Raw genomic sequence first — 22,833 nt, forward strand, 5'->3', positions numbered from 1 at the left:
AGTATTGCAGTGAGATGAGTAGTAATACCTCATTAGAACTAAAAAAGCACTTTCAGAATGAGTGGATAGTGTTTTCAACATTTGAGTGTGTTTTAATGTCACCCAGTTTGTCTCACCTTTTGATTTACACGACCCTACTGAAACCGAGTGTAAACTCATCCTCTCTCTGGTTCAGGACACCGTACGTCCACCGTTTCAGAATGAATCTGAAGGATGGAGGCTTCAGGTGAGTCACTCTGTATTATTCTGAGAACATGAATCAATAGGATTTCAAAAGTATTCATTTAAAAACATGGAAAATAAACTCTTACTCCTCCCTACACACACGCGCCATTACCTCCCATGTTATAGCAGTCTGTGTAAGGCCTTGGTTGTCAGTGTTATGAGCTGTGCATCTGTGAAAGTAACTGCACTTTATTAACAGGGGTAGGTCGTCCCACACACACACACACACACACACACAGGTGAGAGACGAGTCTGTGGAGGGGTAGGTCGTCCCACACACACACACACACAGCTGAGAGACGAGTCTGTGGAGGGGTAGGTCGTCCCACACACACACACACACACACACACACACACAGCTGAGAGACGAGTCTGTGGAGGGGTAGGTCGTCCCACACACACACACACACACACACAGCTGAGAGACGAGTCTGTGGAGGGGTAGGTCGTCCCACACACACACACACAGCTGAGAGACGAGTCTGTGGAGGGGTAGGTCGTCCCACACACACACACACACACACACAGCTGAGAGACGAGTCTGTGGAGGGGTAGGTCGTCCCACACACACACACAGCTGAGAGACGAGTCTGTGGAGGGGTAGGTCGTCCCACACACACACACACACAGCTGAGAGACGAGTCTGTGGAGGGGTAGGTCGTCCCACACACACACACACACACACACACAGCTGAGAGACGAGTCTGTGGAGGGGTAGGTCGTCCCACACACACACACACACAGCTGAGAGACGAGTCTGTGGCGGGGTAGGTCGTCCCACACACACACACACACACAGCTGAGAGACGAGTCTGTGGAGGGGTAGGTCGTCCCACACACACACAGCTGAGTGACGAGTCTGTGGAGGGGTAGGTCGTCCCACACACACACACACAGCTGAGAGACGAGTCTGTGGAGGGGTAGGTCGTCCCACACACACACACACACACAGCTGAGAGACGAGTCTGTGGAGGGGTAGGTCGTCCCACACACACACACACACAGCTGAGAGACGAGTCTGTGGAGGGGTAGGTCGTCCCACACACACACACACACACACACACACACACAGTGCTTGTAATATAGTTAACAATTTTATGTTTTCAACAGAGATGGGACAATTTGATTGTGTGTGTGTGTTTGTGTATATACATATGCATGCATTTAATTGAGCCTTTGAGATGCTTTTGTTGTTTACTAAAGTGCACGTTTGTGGTTCCAGATGGAGGAACGCTTTGAAGTGTGTGTGTAGTAATTTGGTGGGTACTAATATTTGTCCTCTTTCACATGATATTTAGAAATGTGTTTTTTTGTCATATCCCACTCTGAAAGGATTGGATAGGTGTTAACTAAAGGGTAACGACTGCAGCTTGCCCTGTGATAGGTTAAGGGGATCCTCATTACAGATCGGCCCACAAGCTTAGGGGTTAATGATGGTGGGGTTTAAGCAGGTAGCCTAGCGGTTTGAGCGTTGGGCCAGTAACAGAGGTTGCTAGTTTGAATCCCCGAGCCGACAAGGTGAAACATCTATGGATGTGCCCTTGAGCAAAGCACTTAACCCTTATGGCTCCAGGGTTACCGTTCATAATGGCTGGCTGTGACCCCCCTCTCCATTACGATCAGTAACCCTGGAGCCATTAGGGTTAAGTGCCTTGCTCAAGGGCAGATTCATAGATTTTTTCACCTTGTCATTTTGTTAAACCTAGCATGGTGGAGGCATCATGCTGTGGGGATGTTTTTCAGCGGCAGGGACTGGGAGACTAGTCAGGATTATATCTGTTATATCCTGTCTACTACTCATCATTCATCCATCCATATGATCGCAGCTTTGGAAATAAAATAACTATCCATCCATTACTCCTTCCTGTGTTGACTCACAGACTTAAGGGATGGGACCAGGAAGGTCACACTTGCCCTGCACACTCTCCTTGTCCTACTTGTAGATCGGAAAGGACTGTATAGGTATTAACAAATGATAATGACTGCATCTTGACCTCTGATAGGCTAAGGGGATCCTTCTTACAGATCGGCCTAGGGGCTAATGTTGACGGGGCTTTAAAACAGCCTAGCAAAGCCGTCTGATCCCGCAAGCTTCACGCTGGTATTTCCGAGGCTACTTTAAAAACAGGCCATTATTGACAGGTGTTTCCTCAGCTTCCTCCACCACTGTGATCTCCTCAACACATTTGGACGGCAGGGCCTGAGGGACAAACGGTGGAAACCAGAAGGAGGAGAAGTTTTGTTAGCTCCACAAAGAGAGAGGATATGTTAGTTTACAAATGTAAACATGAATGTTTCTGCTCTGTGCGTGTGTTTCTTCACCTGAAGTAGGTCGTCTCTCTCCAAGAGGTGTTTAATCTTCAGTGGGGGGCCAGGGATGGGGGGAAACAGACGGTCCCTGAACACACACACACACACCACAGTCAATCAGGGAATCAACTAATACCATAGCGTTACATCATTACATTTAAACCGTATACTGTTTTCATATTGTTCTTGCCAGTTACTGTTCAATCACACAGGCAATTTTCTTCCCCCTTCTGTTGTTTTCTAAGAATAAACAGTGTTTTTCACCTCTTGTTGGAAGGAAGTTCTGTTTCACAGTGAAAATGTGTGCGGTCTGTAGACAGATGCTTAAATCTAACACCTCTGCCCTTATTCTATTAATACGTTGTTGTCTTCTCTCTATCTTTCTCTGGGTGGCGATTTTTTGTAACAGTTTCATTTCTCTCTGGTCCCTCCCATTCGCTCTGTCTCTCTGTGCTCTCCCTCTGTCTGTCTCTCTGTGCTCTCCCTCTGTCTGTCTCTCTGTGCTCTCCCTCTGTCTGTCTCCTCTGTGCTCTCCTCTGTCCTCTGTGCTTCCCTCTGTCTCTCTTGCTCTCTCGTCTGTCTCTCTTTGCTCTCCCTCTGTCTCTCTTTGCTCTCCTCTGTCTCTCTTTGCTCTCACCTCTGTCTCTCTTTGCTCTCCTCCTGTCTCTCTTGCTCTCCCTCTGTCTCTCTTTGCTCTCCTCTGTCTCTCTTGCTCTCCTCTGTCTCTTTGCTCTCCCTCTGTCTCTCTTGCTCTCCCTCTGCTCTCTTTGCCCTCTGTGCCTCCCCTCTGTCTCTCTTTGCTACTCGCTCTCTCTTGCTCTCCTCTGTCTCTCTTTGCTCTCCCTCTGTCTCTCTTTGCTCTCCCTCTGTCTCTCTTTGCTCTCCCTCTGTCTCTCTTGCTCTCCCTCTGTCTCTCTTTGCTCTCCCTCTGTCTCTCTTTGCTCCCCTCTGTCTCTCTTTGCTCTCCCTTCCCTCTGTCTCTCTTTGCTCTCCCTCTGTCTCTCTTTGCTCTCCCTCTGTCTCTCTTTGCTCTCCCTCTGTCTCTCTTTGCTCTCCCTCTGTCTCTCTTTGCTCTCCCTCTGTCTCTCTTTGCTCTCCCTCTGTCTCTCTTGCTCTCCCTCTGTCTCTCTTTGCTCTCCCTCTGTCTCTCTTTGCTCTCCCTCTGTCTCTCTTTGCTCTCCCTCTGTCTCTCTTTGCTCTCCCTCTGTCTCTCTTTGCTCTCCCTCTGTCTCTCTTTGCTCTCCCTCTGTCTCTCTTGCTCTCCCTCTGTCTCTCTTTGCTCTCCCTCTGTCTCTCTTTGCTCTCCCTCTGTCTCTCTTTGCTCTCCCTCTGTCTCTCTTTGCTCTCCCTCTGTCTCTCTTTGCTCTCCCTCTGTCTCTCTTTGCTCTCCCTCTGTCTCTCTTTGCTCTCCCTCTGTCTCTCTTTGCTCTCCCTCTGTCTCTCTTTGCTCTCCCTCTGTCTCTCTTTGCTCTCCCTCTGTCTCTCTTTGCTCTCCCTCTGTCTCTCTTTGCTCTCCCTCTGTCTCTCTTTGCTCTCCCTCTGTCTCTCTTTGCTCTCCCTCTGTCTCTCTTTGCTCTCCCTCTGTCTCTCTTTGCTCTCCCTCTGTCTCTCTTTGCTCTCCCTCTGTCTCTCTTTGCTCTCCCTCTGTCTCTCTTTGCTCTCCCTCTGTCTCTCTTTGCTCTCCCTCTGTCTCTCTTTGCTCTCCCTCTGTCTCTCTTTGCTCTCCCTCTGTCTCTCTTTGCTCTCCCTCTGTCTCTCTTTGCTCTCCCTCTGTCTCTCTTTGCTCTCCCTCTTGCTCTCCCTCTGTCTCTCTTGCTCTCCCTCTGTCTCTCTTTGCTCTCCCTCTGTCTCTCTTTGCTCTCCCTCTGTCTCTCTTTGCTCTCCCTCTGTCTCTCTTTGCTCTCCCTCTGTCTCTTTGCTCTCCCTCTGTCTCTTTGCTCTCCCTCTGTCTCTTTGCTCTCCCTCTGTCTCTTTGCTCTCCCTCTGTCTCTTTGCTCTCCCTCTGTCTCTTTGCTCTCCCTCTGTCTCTTTGCTCTCCCTCTGTCTCTTTGCTCTCCCTCTGTCTCTTTGCTCTCCCTCTGTCTCTTTGCTCTCCCTCTGTCTCTTTGCTCTCCCTCTGTCTCTTTGCTCTCCCTCTGTCTCTTTGCTCTCTCTCTGTCTCTTTGCTCTCTCTCTGTCTCTTTGCTCTCTCTCTGTCTCTTTGCTCTCTGCTCTCTCTCTTTGCTCTCTCTCTGTCTCTCTCTTTGTGTCTGTGTCTCTTTGCTCTCTCAGTGTCTCCTCCCTCCCTCTGAACCCAACAGAATAAATACCTCTGGAGTCTGATCAGCAGCAGGAGAGCCAGGAGGATCATGGGTATCCCCAGAGTGATGCCAACAACCGCCGGAGTGTTCAGCTGATTGTGTGATTCAGACGGGGCCACCTCTGCACACACACACACACACACAGCAGTGTAAACATCAACCGACAGAAAAGACTGCTAAATCAAATGTAAAAATACATTCAAGATTAGAGGTCGACCGATTAATTAATTAGGGCCGATTTCAAGTTTTCATAATAAATCGGTAATCAGCATTTTTGGACGCCGATTATGGCAAATTACATTGCAATCCACGAGGAGACTGCGTGGCAGGCTGTGACCACCTGTTACGCGAGTGCAGCAAGGAGCCACGGTAAGTTGCTGGCTAGCATTAAACTTATCTTATAGAAAAACAATCAATCTTAACATAATCACTAGTTAACTAGTTGATGATATTACTAGTTTAACGAGCTTGTCCAGCGTTATATTAATCAATACGGTGCCTGTTTATCATCGAATCACAGCCTACTTCGCCAAAAGGGTGATGATTTAAAAGAGCATTCGTGAAAAAAAGCACACTCTTTGCACCAATGTACCTAACCATAAGAAAGGATGTTTAAAATCAATACACAAGTATATATTTTTTAAACCTGCATATTTAGTTCAAATAAATTCATGTTAGCAGGTAATATTAACTAGGGAAACTGTGTCACTTCTCTTGCGTTCCAGGGCAAGCAGAGTCAGGGTACATGTAACAGTTTTGGCCGCCTGGCTCATTGCGAACTGTGTGAAGACCATTTCTTCTGAACAGAGACCGTAATTAATTTGCCAGAATTGTACATAATTATGAGTTAACATTGAAGGTTGTGCAATGTAACAGCAATATTTAGACTTAGGGTTGCCACCCGTTCAATAAAATACGGAACGGTTCCGTATTTCACTGAAAGAATAAAAGTTTTGTTTTTCAAAATGATAGTTTCCGGATTTGACCATATTAATGACCAAAGGCTCGTACTTTTGTGTGTTATTATATTATAATTAAGTCTATGATTTGATATTTGATAGAGCAGTCTGACTCAGCGGTGGTAGGCAGCAGCAGGCTCGTAAGCATTCATTCAAACAGCACTTCCTGTGTTTGCCAGCAGCTCTTCGCAATGCTTGAAGCACAGCGCTGTTTATGACTTCAAGCCTATCAACTCCCGAGATTAGTCTGGCAATACTATAGTGCCAATAAGAACATCCAATAGTCAAAGGTATATGAAATACAAATGGTATAGAGAGAAATAGTCCTATAATTACTATAATAACTACAACCTAAAACTTCTTACCTGGGAATATTTAAGACTCATGTTAAAAGGAACCACCAGCTTTTATATGTTCTCATGTTCTGAGCAAGGAACTTAAACGTTAGCTTTTTTACATAGCACATATTGCACTTTTACTTTCTTCCCCAAAACAGTTTTTTGCATTATTTAAACCAAATTGAACATTTCATTATTTATTTGAGACTAAATTGATTTTATTTATGTATTATATTAAGTTCAAATGTCATTATTACAAATATATATATAAAAAGGTCCGATTTAATCGGTCCAGGCTTTTTTTGGGGTCCTCCAATAATCGGTTATCGGCGTTGAAAAATCATAATCGGTCGACCTCTAATCCAGATGTCATGATAATATCGATGACTGCGGACTCACGGATGGTGTTGCTCCAGCTGCTCCAATGTTCAGATCCTCTGCAGTTACTATTCTTCCTCACCCTCATCTTCACGTCGTACCGTTGTGTGTGGTCCAGGTTGGTCTCAGTGAATGTCAGTCCTTCTGTGAAGCTCCTCACCTTTCAAGACACACAAAGAAATAGCCTCTTAATAAAAACAGGACCACCACTGAACACAAGACAAGTTAAGACAACTCTCTGGTATACTTAACACTTTTCTTAAAACTCCATTGTTTGTAAGTAAGTACGTAAGCTTTTCACTGTAAGGTCTAAACCTTTCGCATTCGGCCCATGTGACAAATACAATTTGATTTGATAGTATTACCAGGTCATTGATCTGGAGCTGGTAGTGGAAGCATCTGGGTGCGGTGTTGGATGGAAGATCCCACTGCACCAGCAGACCCTCCTCTCTGACCCAGGCAGTGATGTTGGGGGGCGGGCGCAGTACTTCAATATCTATGGTGTCCATTTTATTGGTGTAGATGCAGCACATGGCAGGGCGTGACACTTTGAAAGTCAGACTCAAAGAGGTGACGCCGTCACCCACACTCCCCTGGCAGCCAGCAGACACGCCTCGAACCACACCGCCAGGCCATCCCTGGCCTCCCATGACCTCAGAGACACAGTCCACACTGGAGATACTCTCATTGTTCCTACACACACTGATATTCACACACACACACACACACCCCAGCACTTATAACAGACACCTTAATTAAAGGTAGGTGTCATGTACTAAAATTAGATTACATTTTTATTATACTGTAAAATGGTAATTGCACAGTAATAACCAATAAATTGACAAGTTCTACTATCACATAAATTAATTGTTGCTAAGCCTTTCATTTTCTGTGTATCTTGGATATTGTGGGAGGGGCTTACGAGACAGAGGCAGAGGATTGGCTGTCATTAAGGAGACCATGGAATTTCCAGGAGCAGTTGAGTTGATTGGTTGGGTAGATAAGACAGCGGGCCAGTCCACCTAGAGTTACAGACAGGGTTTCAGCGAGTGTGCATGCGTGTGTGAGTGTGTGTTTGGGTCTTTGTGCATTTTGTGTTACTGGGTGATAGGTTGCAGGGGTGAATGCTGGTGTCAATGTCAGTGTCTTCATAGTCCTCGCTGTCTTCATCGTCGTCGCTCTGAACCAGCTGCATAACACCATGAGAATCCCTCTGGTACACTCTCTGGCTCACCGGGGACAGAAAAATGAAAGATATTGTAAATCTAAAATGGTTTGAGACAGGGCCATTAGAGACCACAGACTATCAAAGTGATCTCACTTCACTGTACTCCGTCTCGTCATCCTGACAGGGGTATAAGGGAGGCAGTTCTTGCTTCTGGTCAGGTTCTAGGCTCTGGTGTGTGTGTCTAGCAGGGCTTCGGGTCACATCCAGCCTTGTAGTAACTGTCCCCGCAGTCAACCCTTCTGTGCTCTCAGAGAAACTTGTTTCAGTCGTTTGAGTTACTGTCAGACAGACAGAGACAGAAATAGAGCTCAGTAAGGTCGCACACTATAGGGTAACAGTTTTGGGGAAGCTACTCTGAAATCATAGTTAATCATAGTTAATCATAGTTACAACTGACTGTACAACTGACTGTACAAAACATAAACATGACAGACGGACCAGGTGAATCTGGGTGAAAGCTTGTTACTTGTTAAATCCACCTCAAATCAGTGTAGATGAAGGGGATGAGATAGGTTAAAGAAGGATTTTAGGAAGGTGTTCTTAATGTTTTGTAGTTTAATTAAGTAAAGCTACATTGAAAAAGCAGTTCACTACATCCAAGCTACTTTGGGAGAAAAAAATGATGATCATAAAATGATGATCATATCTAAATCTGAAATGTCATAGACTACAAATGACAAAAACACATCACTCTGGGGTCAGGTGTTAAATGTTCAATGCTGCCATTTATCTTAGCTCAATATCAAATCATTTCTGGGTAACATTTAAGTACTTCAATTTAATTGAAAGCAATCACAGTAGTCAAAAATAAACAAAAATAGCTTATTAGCGAAGAGCAATTTCTCAAGCAATAATTTTGCTAAGAGTGTCTGGGAGTGGTCTGAGTAGGGAGGGGAAAACTGAAAACTAGGAGAGAGGTTTGGAACTCTTTCTTATTGGTCTATCAAACTAATTTAATGCATGTTGATGTCACCAGACAGGCCAAAACTCCATCCCACCAAAACAGGGACATATTTCAGGCGGTCTTTTCAAACAGCTCTTAAATTAAAAGGATATCATAATTTTCACAATTTCAGTCTTTTTTCATCCTCAGTGTGGAAATATATGTCAAACACAGGAAAATCACATTTGACTGCACTCAATCTTTAACTAAATGTGTAATTTGACCGATTATTTATAAAGACAAAAGCTGTTTCAAGTGAGAAATAGGCCGTTCTGAACCTGAAAAAGAAATTAAATTCTTGCCTATATCAGACACATCTTCTCATTTTGCAAAAAATAAATCAAAATGTGTAGTTCCAATAGTTAGCTACTCCACTACATGGATTTGAATTGATTGTAATTCAACTTCCACCATGCTACTGCAAAATGTAGTTTAATTACTAGTTGACTTAAATGTAGTTCGCTACTCCCCAATACTGCAGGGTAAATGTATGTAAGGATGATACACACACATTCACACTCACCTTTCTCTGCTCTCCCAAGGGAATGCAGCACCACAGCACAGACCCAGAGGACCACCAGATATAGCCCCATTGCAAACCTGGGGGGGGGGGGGGGGGGGCAAACACACAGATATCACACCATGATAAAAACCTAACTACTTCAGCAGGGATGTAAATAGCCCATATTAACATATGTAGCCTTAGAGATTATGGTAATGTAAATCAATAATTTGCTAACATCAGATAACATTTATGAGAGTTAATTCGATAATTCATTTAATGATACAGCAGTAGCAAGACAAGGATGTAACATCTACAGAAGAGACAGAAATGCTTATGAGGGAGGTGTTGCTGTATATATATATATATATTCAGAGCCATATCCCTGTAATGCTTTACTAAGATCGTATGTCTAGTCTTATTGAAGTGTTCTGGTTGCTGGTTCACTTGGCACATCTAAGGCCTTTTCTTTCAGGGTGTTGCTATAGGCACCAAGTGCTGACAGTCAGTATCTAAATGATGTGTGAAATGCTTGATAGTGTATGTGATGTGAACAGAGAGGGCTACTTTCTTCGGGACCTGAATATTGACTGGTTTTCATCAAGCTGTCCGAGAAAGCTTCTTACTGTAACCAGTGCCTGTAATCTGGTTCAGGTTATTAATCAACCTACCAGGGTGTTTACAAACACTACAGGAACAAGATCATCCACATGTATCGATCACATGTTTACTAATGCTGTAGAGCTTTGTTCTCAAGCTGTATCCGTACCCATTGGATGGAGTGATCACAATATAGTGGCTATATCCAGGAAAGCCAAAGTTCCAACAGCTGGGCCTAAAATAGTGTATAAGAGATTTTCGTGGATGATGTTAATATTTTTTGGTCTGATCCACTTGATGAATTTATGAATTTGCTTCTTCCAGTTATTGATAAACATGCACCTGTTAAGAAACTGACTGTTAGAACTGTTAAGGCTCCATGGATTGATGAGGAATTGAAAAACTGTATGGTTGAAAGAGATGGGGCAACAGGAGTGGTTAATAAGTCTGGCTGCACATCTGACTGGCTGACTTACTGCAAATTGTGACTAAACTCAAAAAGAAGAAACTGTATTATGAAGCCAAGATCAATGATATAAAGAATAATGGAAAAACTGGAGTACTTTAAATTAAATTATGGGCAAAAAGACAAATTCAACCCCATCTTTCATCAAATCAGATGGCTTATTCGTCACAAAACCATTTGATGTTGCCAATTATTTGAATGATTATTGAATTGGCAAACTTAGGCAGGAAATGCCAACAACGAACAGCGAGCAATTGTATTCATGCCTAAAAAAATACAAATAATAAAAGAAGAGCATTGCAAGTTTGAATTTTGTAAAGTTAAATGTGGGAGAGGTGGGAAAATTATTGTTATTGATCAATAATGACAAACCTCCTGGCATTGACAACTTAGATGGAAAGCTACTGAGGATGGTAAACTGACTACAGCCACTCCTGTCATATCTTTAATCTGAGCCTGGAGGAAAGGCTTTGTCCTCAGGCCTGGAGGGAAGCCAAAGTAATTCCGCTACCCAAGAGCGGTAAAGCGGCCTTTACTGGTTCTAACAGCAGACCTATAAGCTTGCTGCCAGCTCTTAGCAAACTGTTGACCAAATACAATGCTATTTCTCTGTAAACAAATGAAGACTTTCAGCCTGCTTATAGAGAAGGGCACTCAACATGTACTGCACATGTTACACCCCTGAAAAAGGGGAGAAATAATCACGAGAGTGATACGGTGTTGTTTTCTCACTTAAACTTTTAGTGTAATCATTTTACAAAAGTAACACATTACAAAACAGAAAAACCATTACACAAATAACACAGCAAAATATCAGAGCAATCGATCTCAGGCTCATAGATTAAGAGAGGATTGTGTGTAAACACATGCTCTGGACTAGAGCAGGGTCATACTTAAGCCCTGATTCTGACTCCTGGGATGCAAACAGTACTTTCTGCCTCAAATCTAAGACGCGCATCAGGAAGCGTTGAGGGGTCTCCTTGCTATGCTGTGCTTCTGAAGCTAGCGGTTTGTAAAGCTCTGTTGCACTCTTCTCTTGGAAGTGGGAACGCAGGATACATCTAAGTGAGGGAAGAGTTAGCTGGGATTTACCTTCCAAGTAGCTGCGTAGCTGTGAGCCTGGAGAAATAGCCCTGACTACTGCGTCTACTATTTCTACCTCAGGATGGCCTCTGTTAAGTCCATTCTCAATCTGATGGGCAAGGCTGGAAAAAAACAGTTGTTCTTTCTGGCCCGGTTCACCTATCTGAAAACACATTTTAAACTCTTTGCGCCAGTATGAGCTGGGCTGTGCATTGGGTGAGAGCAGCACGCTCCCCTGAAGATTGGCATGGGGTTGGGGCTAACGCAGAGAATCACTGGCTTTGGCTGCAGTAATCTGCTGAGTTCCCACCCCTTGTTGTGGGGTTACAGTTCTCAGTTCCTCTATTCTGTGATGTGTTCCGGCTGGTTCAATATCATGGTCAGTTTGTCCTGTTTTGTTATCTATGCCACTGATCATCTCTGTCATTTCGTCTTTAAGTAGCAAGAATTCCGACATGCCGCCATCTTCTAACTCGGCAACTTCCTCTCTTTCAAGGGACATCATAATGTGAGTCATCAATGATATGCGGGATTTGTCTTGAACATCTCTTCTCTGTTCACCTGATATGTCAAGGAAATCACATATCTCTAGTAACTTGTCTTTAGTCAGGGTGTGCAATTCTCCTACTACCTTTTCCTGTAGTTCTTCCAAGGCGCTTGTCATGTTGACAGAACAGGAGGAACTTTTACTGTGCAGAGGTTGACTCTGAATGAGATGGTCCTTACTGTCTCTGATGGTCGATCAATGGCCTCAGTTGACACGTACTTGACCACTAACTTCCAGCTCCCCTCGAACAGCAACACTTTCCTCACTTGCAGCCTGCCTGAGTTGTTATGTGGAGATTTAGCTGGCTCGGAATTCAGCGACCAGGGTGTGGAAACTGGACATCTGAGCAGCTATCTCAGCGGTGCCTCCAAAAATGTTACGCCCCTGAAAAGGGGGAGAAATAATCACGAGAGTGATACGGTGTTGTTTTCTCACTTAAACTTTTAGTGTAATCATTTTACAAAAGTAACACATTGCAAAACAACAGAAAAACCATTATACAAATAACACAGTAAAATATCTTATTAACAACGCACATGTTCATTCACAATCGACCTAAAACGGCAGCTACTCTCAGTAAGATGCTATTCTTCACTTCAACCGAGCAGGGCTAATATTACTCTCTTCAAACTTAACTCTAACTTCCTCAAGATGTTACTAAGACACACCTTAAACACTCTTAACATGTTAGCGAGTTATTACATTTAAATTACTCTTATCATCAATAACATACCTGAAAAAGGGGAGAAATAATCACGAGAGTGATACGGTGTTGTTTTCTCACTTAAACTTTTAGTGTAATGAGAAAAGACTGCGATTTCCCCCGGAATATGGGTGGAGACCAGAGCAATCGATCTCAGGCTCATAGATTAAGAGCATTTAGTAGATCACAGATTAACACTTTTAGGCACCACAAAATAAAGTAACGCTTAACGGATTTGAACTTTAACACAATTATATAAATGTTATCAATCTCTATCAACTAATACTGAATGCATGATCTTTTTAACCTTCGATGTTTTAAGATCCTCACATACTATGAACTTACTAATACTTTTTAATGTATAACAGGCTATGAATATTTCCTTTAACCTGTCACACTCTCCCCAACAAAATAAATGTTGTCCCAACATTACCAACATTGTCTTCTTCAACAGTCTGTATGCACTGGACCTAGACAATCCTCTTCTGTAAGGTAGTACTTGAGCAGAGGTCAAGGGTCACAGTTCAAATATAACTAACAAGTTATATTCACAGTCCATATCTGTTGACCAGCTATATAACATAAGCAGTCTTTTGTCATACTATTGATCAACAGTCCATCAATTTTAATGATCTATATGCATAGTCTGCAAATTGTCTCTTTTGACAGTCTATTAAATCAGACAGTAGTCCATGGTCAAACATGTCAACTCTGTAGTCTCATGTTTGCTGAAGCCCATACATGTAAGGTGGCTGAAAGTAACATTGCTGTAGTGATGGCAGCCATGGAACCAGTCCTGGTGCAGAGTAGACAGGGAACAACTGTGGCTGTGGCTGGATACTGTAGCAGGAAGGGATACCAAGCTGATCATAGGTAATACGTCTTGGAGGGTCTCTCTCTTTGTGGCAGCTGGTAGGCTGGTTCCTCAGGTTCAGCAGCATCAGTTAATGAAGGAAAGGTGGATGATCATCAGGCAAATTTTCAGCAGGCAAGTTCATCTCCTCAGCAGGCAGGTCTTTAACTGTTGTTGTCTCCTCCAGACGCTTTTCAACAAGAGGCTGTGCTGGTAGCGTATCAGGGACTGGCACTGCAACTGTCTGTTTCACTGTTGGGGGCCTGTGTTCCCACTCTCTCGCTGGTTCAGCATTCCTCTCCTCAGGTCCTGTAGGAGATGTGGGAACCTGTAGCGGCTCTTGATGAAGGTCATATTCATCCCCGCTGTCTTCATCAGAATCTAGAGGCTGTGATGCAGGCTGGTGTCTCCTCGTTTTCTGACTTTTGTCCACTTTGGTCATTTCTGGTTGTGTCTCAAAAGGTAAGTGGTCACAGGACATGAGCAGGTTTCTGTGCAGGACCCTGGAGCGTCCCCTACCCTTTTCTGGTCTCAATTCATAAATCGGCAGGTCTGAACCCATTTGTCTCACCACTGTGTGAATTGTATCTTCCCAATAGTTACAGAGTTTTCCTGGTCCTCCTCTTGGTGTCAGGTTTTTAATCAGAACTCGCTCGCCAGGCTGTAGCACTGAACTCCTAACTTTAGTGTCATAGTACTTCTTACTTCTTTCAGCGGCTTTCTGAGCATTTTCATTTGCAATGGCATATGCTTCTTCCATCCCTCGTTTCCAGTTCTCCACGTAGTCTCGCTGGTTACTGGAACCTGCCTCTGTGCAGAATCCAAAGAGCATATCAACTGGAAGCCTGGGTGATCTCCCAAACAGAAGATAAAATGGTGAATAGCCAGTCACTTTGCAACGGGTGCAGTTATAGGCATAAACCAGTTTGTTCAGAGACTCCTTCCAATTTGACCTGTGTGTCTCAGTTAGTGTCTTTAACATTTGCAACAATGTTCTGTTCATGCGTTCCACTTGACCGTTTCCCATCGGGTGGTAGGGTGTTGTTCTGGACCCCGCCATGCCACTGAGTTTCTTTAACTGATGGAACAACTGATTTTCAAATTCTCCCCCTTGGTCATGGTGGATGCGGGACGGGAACCCAAACTTCAGGGAAAAGTCATTGAAGATGAGATTTGCAGCAGTTTTACCTGACTTTGATGTGGTGGCGTAGGCTTGAGTGAAACGTGTAAAATGATCAACAATCACGAGGATGTACTCATATCCCCCTTTGCATCTGTCGAGAGGAAGGAAGTCTATACATACCAGTTCAAATGGCTGTGTTGTCACAATGTTTGTCAGAAGAGCTCTTGTTGCATGGGCTGGCTTTTTCTGCTTGACACAGCTACAAGTTTTAGTCACATAGTGCTCGATGTCAGATTGCATATATGGCCAGAAGAAGCGATCACGTACTAGTGATACAGTGCGGTCAGTACCTTGGTGTCCCATGTTATTGTGCAACTCTTCCATCACTTTACCTTTGTACTGCTCTGGTAGAACTAACTGCTTGCGGGCTGTAGTGATTCTGTACAGAATGCCATCACTGTCTATTGTCAATTTGTCCCATTCTCTGAATAGGCATTTTGTCTTTGGACTGGATTTCTTTTGCTCTTTAACTGGCGGTTTGGAACCAGACCGTTTGAAATTGAGCAGAGGACGGATGACCGGATCAGATTCTTGTGCTTCTCTTATCCCATCTTTTGGGATCGAGCTGGTTGTTGCAGTGGTTGTCTCACCTTCATCTGATACTGACATAGATGCAGCTGAAAGTGACCAAGGTACAACAGTCTCTTTCTGTACCTCAACTGCTTGTATCGTGGCGGCAATGGTGTCTGGTGGAAGCTCCTCAGAACATTCGTCAGTGACTCTACATCCAGTGGCATCCTTGACAAAGCATCTGCATCACCGTCACTCTGCCTGGCCTGTACTTTATTGTAAAGTGGAAATCAGCCAAGTCTGCAACCCACCTGGAAGTGCTTCCTAACCCAGCCCTGGACTATGAGGTCATAAAGGTAACCATTCATCTCCTGATACAATGGCCTGGGCACTGACATGTATGTGCGCTTTACTGGTTCAGAGTCCTTTAGAGAAATAGTCATTTTCAATCGTTCAATACAGCCAATGTCATTGTCTGATCTGGAGAAGGAGTGACACTCTTCTCTAAGCATTTGCCTAACAACCTACTCTCTGCTCTTCGGTTAGGTGAGTTAAACCTACTGGTGGATCCCACTGTTCATTAGCAGTACATGGGGTTCGAACGCTGGTGTGATTCACTGTGGCTGGGGTGACAGTTTTTTCAAAGACTTGGGCAGGTAACACAGTCATAATGGTTTGTACTGTACCAATTATTGTGCGTCCTAGCAGGGCAATGTCGTGGTCAGTGGGTTAGAGACATCAAGCAGGATAACTGGAAAAACACCTTTCCTGACTCTGACTAGTGTGTCAAAGAACTCAAGGTCGTCTGGCCACTGCGGGTTCAGGTCTGGCTGGAAAAGCATTGTCATGTCATCTTTGAAAGGCTGGGAAGCTACACGGCACTCAATCTGAATGCTACTGTGTTTTGGTACAGCAACCTTCTCTTTCTTGGTTTTCACTGCGTATTCATCTGTCTGTTCTGCGCTAACAGCCTGTATAAAAGCTCTCACCTTGTTTATTTTGAGGCTTGGGAAAGCTGTTTTTACTGTACTGTATCGTTTAGTCTTTTCGGTCATTGTCAGGATGTGCTCGATAACATTGAAACCTATGATGGGATGTGATAGGTGACAGCCTTTCATTACCAGCACCGGGATGATCAGTTCTTTTGTTTGGTCAGTTTCAGAGGCTAGCCGAAAAGTTGTTTCAATCCGTCCCAGGTACGGCATTTCAGTCCCATTTGCTGCAGTCAACCTTAGATCATCAGGTGAGTCCAGGATTTCTGAAACATCTCTCAGCCTTGCGTTTGGGAGAGATTCCTCTTTTCATCGTTCATCAATGACCGATACCTGAGAGCCTGTGTCCCATAGTGCTTGGAGGTGGTGGCGATTCAGGTGACACTCAATAAGGCACTGTCTGCCGACTAGCGAGGTGACCTTACGGGGGTGGCAACCTTGAGCTAGGGATGGTAAGGAGTGGGCATTTTCCTCTGTGCAGGAAAACCTTTCACTGGTAGAGTCACATTTCAGGTGAGTGCATTTTTCCTTATGTTTAGTCCAATGTTGGTTTTGACATCCTTTGGAACAGTACAGTGTCTCTTTACATGATGAACATTGCCTCCAACTGCTTTTAAATGCAAGTAAAACTAAGTGCTTGCTCTTCAACCGATTGCTGCCCGCACCCTCCCACCTGACTAGCATCGCTACTCTGGACGGTTCTGACCTAGAATATGTGGACAACTACAAATACCCAGGTGTCTGGTTAGACTGTAAACTCTCCTTCCAGACTCACATTAAGCATCTCCAATCCTAAATAAAATCTAGAATCGGCTTCCTATTTCGCAACAAAGCCTCCTTCACTCATGCCGCCAAACATACCCACGTAAAACTGACTATCCTACCGATCCTTGACTTCGGCGATGTCATTTACAAAATAGCCCCCAACACTCTACTCAGCAAACTGGATGTAGTCTATCACAGTGCCATCCGTTTTATCACCAAAGCCCCAAATACTACCCACTACTGCGACCTGTATGCTCTCGTTGGCTGGCCCTCACTACATATCTGTCGCCAAACCCACTCAAACAAACTAATCTAAGTCTTTGCTAGGTAAAGCCCCGCCTTATCTCAGCTCACTGGTCACCATAGCAACACCAACCTGTTGCACGCGCTCCAGCAGGTATAATGCACTGGTCATCCCCAAAGCCAACACTTCCCTTGGCCGCCTTTCCTTCCAGTTTTCTGCTGCCAATGACTGGAACGAATTGCAAAAATCTCTGAAGCTGTAGTCTTATATCTCCCTCTCTAACTTTAAGCATCAGCTGTCTGAGAAGCTTACCGATCACTCTACCTGTACACAGCCAATCTGTAAATAGCCCATCCAATCTACCTCATCCCCATATTATTATTGCACATCATCAATTGCACATTCTATCACTCCAGTATTAATGCTAAATTGTAATTATTTCCGCCTCTAGGGCCTATGTATTGCCTACCTCCCTACTATTTTTGTCGCACTGCTTTGCTTTATCTTGGCCAGGTCCCAGTTGTAAATGAGAACTTCTTCTCAACTGGCCTACCTGGTTAAATAATGGTGAAATAAAAAACGTATTTAAAAAATTGTATTTGGTACAAATGATTTGTTAAATTCAAGACCTCAGCTAAATCTGGTAATGAATGGTGTGGCTGTTGAACAAGTTGAGACTAAATTACTTGGCGCTACCTTAGATTGTAAACTGTCATGGTCAAAACATATAGATTCAATGGTTGTAAAGATGGGGAGAGGTCTGACTGTAATAAAGAGATGCTCTGCTTTTTTGACACCACACTCCAAAAAGCAAGATCTGCAGGCTTTAGTTTTGTGTAATCTTGATTATTGTCCAGTCGTGTGGTCCTTTGCTGCAAGGAAAGACCTAGTTAAGCTGCAGCTGGCCCAGAACAGAGCGGCAGGTTTTGCTCACAGGGCTGATATAAATACTACGCATGCCAGTCTCTTGGCTCAGAGACTGACTGCCTCACTTATTTTTTATAAGAAACAATGTGTTTGATAATCCCAAATAGTTTGCAGAAGTCAACTTACACACAGCTCTGACACACTTATCCCACCAGGGGTCTTTTCACAGTTCCCAAATCCAGAACAAATTCAAGAAAGCGTACAGTATTATATAGAGCCCTTATTGCATGGAACTTCCTTCCATCCATCCATCTCATATTGCTCAAATAAACAGCAAACCTGGTTTCAAAAAACAGATAAAGCAACACCTCGCGGCACAACCACTCTCCCCCATTTTACCAAGATAGTTTGTGTGTATGCACTGATATCTAGGCTACGTGTGCCTTTTTAAAAATGTATGTAGTTACAGTCCTTGAGCAGTTCTTGTCTATTGATGTTCTGTATCATGTAATTCTGTATTATGTTTCATGTGGACCCCAGGAAGAGTAGCTGCTGCTTTTGCAACAGCTAATGGGGATCCTAATAAAATAAAATAAAAACTCAAGGCACATCAGAACTTCAACATTCAGAGGGCCACACATGTTTTACTTATTTCTACCAGGTTTAAGAGTGTCGCCTGGAGTCGTTCTTTAATCATGTCATTCCATGGGCTTTATAGCTTCTGGTAGAGGCTTCTCTAAGGTATAGATCTAAGACACCGGTGCCCCCTGTATATAGCCCCGCTGTTGTTATTTACTGCTGCTCTTTAATTATTTTCTTTCTTAAAACTGCATTGTTGGTTAAGGGCTTGTAAGAAAGCATTTCATTGTAAGGATTGACTGTTGTATTCAGCACATGTAACAAATAAAATTAGATTTTGAAGAGCAGCTTAACTACATGAAATCCTTCCCCTTTCCAGTACAAACCAGACTGACCTTGGAACAGCATCTAAGGGAAACTTGATGATATACACTCATGGGTTTTTAGACAGTTGAGAAACACAAAACACTAAATTGCCTCCTTAACATTGGACATATCAAAATTTCAAAACAGCACAAGACATGTTAGGCTTAAGTGTTAATAACATAGAGAGGTTAGAAGGATGGTCTCATATCAAGATAAAAGTAAATACCGTTGTGTTTCACTGAGTATCTTCCTTGGTCTGGTCTTGATGCCGTCTAGTGTCAGCAGAAAGAGTGTTGGCACACACACTGACTGCCTCTGGAGGGAAATGTGACATTACTCATTACTGGAAAGTTGATAGACAGGAAACTACATCCAGTGGTGTATTAAGTAGAAATACTTTGAAGTACAACTTCAGTAGTTTTTTTGTGGCATCTGTACTTAACTATTTATATTTTTGACAACTTTTACTTCACTACATTCCTAAAGGAAATAATGTGTTTTCTACTACATAAAAAAAGTACTCGTTACATTTTGAATGCTTAAGCAGGACAGGAAAATGGTCTAAGTCACGCATTTAATTAAAGTGAAAATCCCTGGTCATCCCTACCGCATCTGATCTGGTGGACTCATTAAACACAAATGCTTTGTTTGTAAATGATGTCTGAGTGTTAGAGTGTGCTCCTGGCTATCCGTAAATTAAAAAAACTATAATATTGTGCATCTGGTTTGCTTAATAAAAGGAATTTGAAATTATTTATACTTTTGTTACTTAAGTATATTAAAAACAAAAGTAACAATCAGTATCTGGCGTGGCCACCAGCTGCATTAAGTACTGCAGTGCATCTCCTCCTCATGGACTGCACCAGATTTGCCAGTTCTTGCTGTGAGATGTTACCCCACTCTTCCACCAAGGTACCTGCAAGTTCCCGGATATTTCTAAGGGGGGGGGGCTAGCCCTCCGATCCAACAGGTCCCAGACGTGCTCAATGGGATTGAGATCTGGGCTCTTCGCTGGCCAGGACCAGAACACTGACATTCTTGTCTTGCAGGAAATCATGCACAGAATGAGCAGTATGGCTGGTGGCATTGTCATGCTGGAGGGTCATGTCAGGATGAGCCTGCAGGAAGTGTACCACATGAGGGAGGAGGATGTCTTCCCTGTAAACGCACAGCTTTGAGATTGCCTGCAATGACAACAAGCTCAATCCAATGATGCTGTGACACACCGCCCCAGACCATGATGGACCCTCCACCTCCAAAATCGATCCCGCTCCAGAGTACAGGCCTCAGTGTAACGCTCATTCCTTCAACGATAAATGCAAATTCGACCATCACCCCTGGTGAGACAAAACCGCAACTCGTCAGTGAAGTGCACTTTTTGCCAGTCCTGTCTGGTCCAGCGACGGTGGGTTTGTGCCCATAGGCGATGTTGTTGCCGGTGATGTCTGGTGAGGGCCTGCCTTACAACAGGCCTACAAGCCCTCAGTCCAGCCTCTCTCAACCAATTGCGGACAGTCTGAGCACTGATGGAGGGATTGTGCGTTCCTGTTGTAACTCAGTCAGTTACTGATGCCATCCTGTACCTGTCCTGCTGGTGTGATGTTTGGATGTACCGATCCTGTGCAGGTGTTGTTACACGTGGTCTGCCACTGCGAGGATGATCAGCTGTTCGTTCTATCTCCCTGTAGCTGTGTCTTAGGCGTCTCACAGTACGGACATTGCAATTTATTGCCCTGGCCACATCTGCAGTCCTCATGCCTCCTTGCAGCATGCCTAAGGCACCTTCACGCAGATGAGCAAGGACCATGGGCATCTTTCTTTTGGTGTTTATCAGAGTCAGTATTAAGGCCTCTTTAGTGTCCTAAGTTTTCGTAACTGTGACCTTAATTGCCTACCGTTTGTAAGCTGTTAGTGTCTTAACGACTGTTCCACAGGTGCATGTTCATTAATTGTTTATGGTTAATCAAACAAGCATGGGAAATAGTGTTTAAACCCTTTGCAATAAAGATCTGTGAAGTTATTTGGATATTTACAAATTATCTTTGAAAGACAGGGTCCTGAAAGAGGGACGTTTCTTTTTTTCCCCTGAGTTTATTTATATATATGTATGTATGTGTATATATATAAATATATATATATTTACCCCAAAAATATATGGGGATTGGAAATTATGCAGAAAATTACATTAATGGAAGCTTCAATCTATCCGCAATAATAAATATGCTCCCCCCCCCCCCCCCCAAAAAAAAAAATATATATAAAAAATAATATAAACAAAAATAAGAAGACACAGTGGGAAATTCAATGCAACATATGTCTGGTGAAGTCCACTAAGCATTTTGCACGTAATCAAATTTGTTGAGCAGATGTTATTGCGGGTGTAGTGAAATGCTTGTGCTTCTAGCTCCAAAAGTGTAGTAGTATCTAACAAGTAATATCTAACAATTTCACAACAATACACACAATACACACACATCTAAAGTCAAGGAATGGAATTAAGAATATATAAATATATGGATGAGCAATGTCAGAGCGGCATAGACTAAGATATAGTAGAATAAAATAGAATACAGTATATACATATATTTATTTGAATTTTTTTATTTTACCTTTATTTAACCAGGTAGGCAAGTTGAGAACAAGTTCTCATTTACAATTGCGACCTGGCCAAGATAAAGCAAAGCAGTTCGACAGATAAAACGACACAGAGTTACACATGGAGTAAAAACAAACATACAGTCAATAATGCAGTATAAACAAGTCTATATACAATGTGAGCAAATGAGGTGAGAAGGGAGGTAAAGGCAAAAAAGGCCATGATGGCAAAGTAAATACAATATAGCAAGTAAAATACTGGAATGGTAGTTTTGCAATGGAAGAATGTGCAAAGTAGAAATAAAAAATAATGGGGTGCAAAGGAGCAAAATAAATAAATAAATTAAAATTAAATACAGTTGGGAAAGAGGTAGTTGTTTGGGCTAAATTATAGGTGGGCTATGTACAGGTGCAGTAATCTGTGAGCTGCTCTGACAGTTGGTGCTTAAAGCTAGTGAGGGAGATAAGTGTTTCCAGTTTCAGAGATTTTTGTAGTTCGTTCCAGTCATTGGCAGCAGAGAACTGGAAGGAGAGGCGGCCAAAGAAAGAATTGGTTTTGGGGGTGACTAGAGAGATATACCTGCTGGAGCGTGTGCTACAGGTGGGAGATGCTATGGTGACCAGCGAGCTGAGATAAGGGGGGACTTTACCTAGCAGGGTCTTGTAGATGACATGGAGCCAGTGGGTTTGGCGACGAGTATGAAGCGAGGGCCAGCCAACGAGAGCGTACAGGTCGCAATGGTGGGTAGTATATGGGGCTTTGGTGATAAAACGGATTGCACTGTGATAGACTGCATCCAATTTGTTGAGTAGGGTATTGGAGGCTATTTTGTAAATGACATCGCCAAAGTCGAGGATTGGTAGGATGGTCAGTTTTACAAGGGTATGTTTGGCAGCATGAGTGAAGGATGCTTTGTTGCGAAATAGGAAGCCAATTCTAGATTTAACTTTGGATTATATGAGATGAGTAATGCAAAATATGTAAACATTATTAAAGTGACTAGTGTTCCGTTAATAAAGTGCCCAGTGATTTCAAGTCTATGTATATAGGGCAGCAGCTTCTAATGTGCTAGTGATGAGTATTTAACAGTATGGTGGCCTTGAGATTGAAGCTATTTTTCAGTCTCTCGGTCCCAGCTTTGATGCACCTGTACTGACCTTGCCTTCTGGATTATAGGCAGTGGCTCTGGTGGTTGTTGTCCTTGATGATCTTTTTGGCCTTCCTGTGACATCGGTTCCTGGAGGGCGAGTAGTTTGCCCCCAGTGATGTGAAGGGCAGACCGCACCACCCTCTGGA

At 43.5% G+C, this 22,833-nt stretch overlaps 1 protein-coding gene across 1 annotated transcript; it reads right to left on the reverse strand.

The window, feature by feature from the left end:
• Nucleotides 1-422: 422 nt before the first annotated feature.
• On the reverse strand, nucleotides 423-22,739 carry LOC109871918 (uncharacterized). Its single transcript, XM_020462949.2, has 11 exons — nucleotides 22,695-22,739; nucleotides 19,168-19,256; nucleotides 9,205-9,281; nucleotides 7,832-8,016; nucleotides 7,612-7,735; nucleotides 7,433-7,532; nucleotides 6,876-7,212; nucleotides 6,532-6,670; nucleotides 4,845-4,956; nucleotides 2,548-2,623; nucleotides 423-2,425 (listed from the first exon to the last, which is right to left on the reverse strand). Exons 3-11 carry the CDS (start codon nucleotides 9,272-9,274, stop codon nucleotides 2,339-2,341), a joined length of 1,230 nt encoding a protein of 409 aa, XP_020318538.1. The 5' UTR covers nucleotides 9,275-9,281; nucleotides 19,168-19,256; nucleotides 22,695-22,739; the 3' UTR covers nucleotides 423-2,338.
• Nucleotides 22,740-22,833: the final 94 nt, after the last annotated feature.

This window comes from Oncorhynchus kisutch, linkage group LG27 (assembly GCF_002021735.2).
Source record: "Oncorhynchus kisutch isolate 150728-3 linkage group LG27, Okis_V2, whole genome shotgun sequence".
In the NCBI taxonomy this organism is placed as follows: domain Eukaryota; kingdom Metazoa; phylum Chordata; class Actinopteri; order Salmoniformes; family Salmonidae; genus Oncorhynchus; species Oncorhynchus kisutch.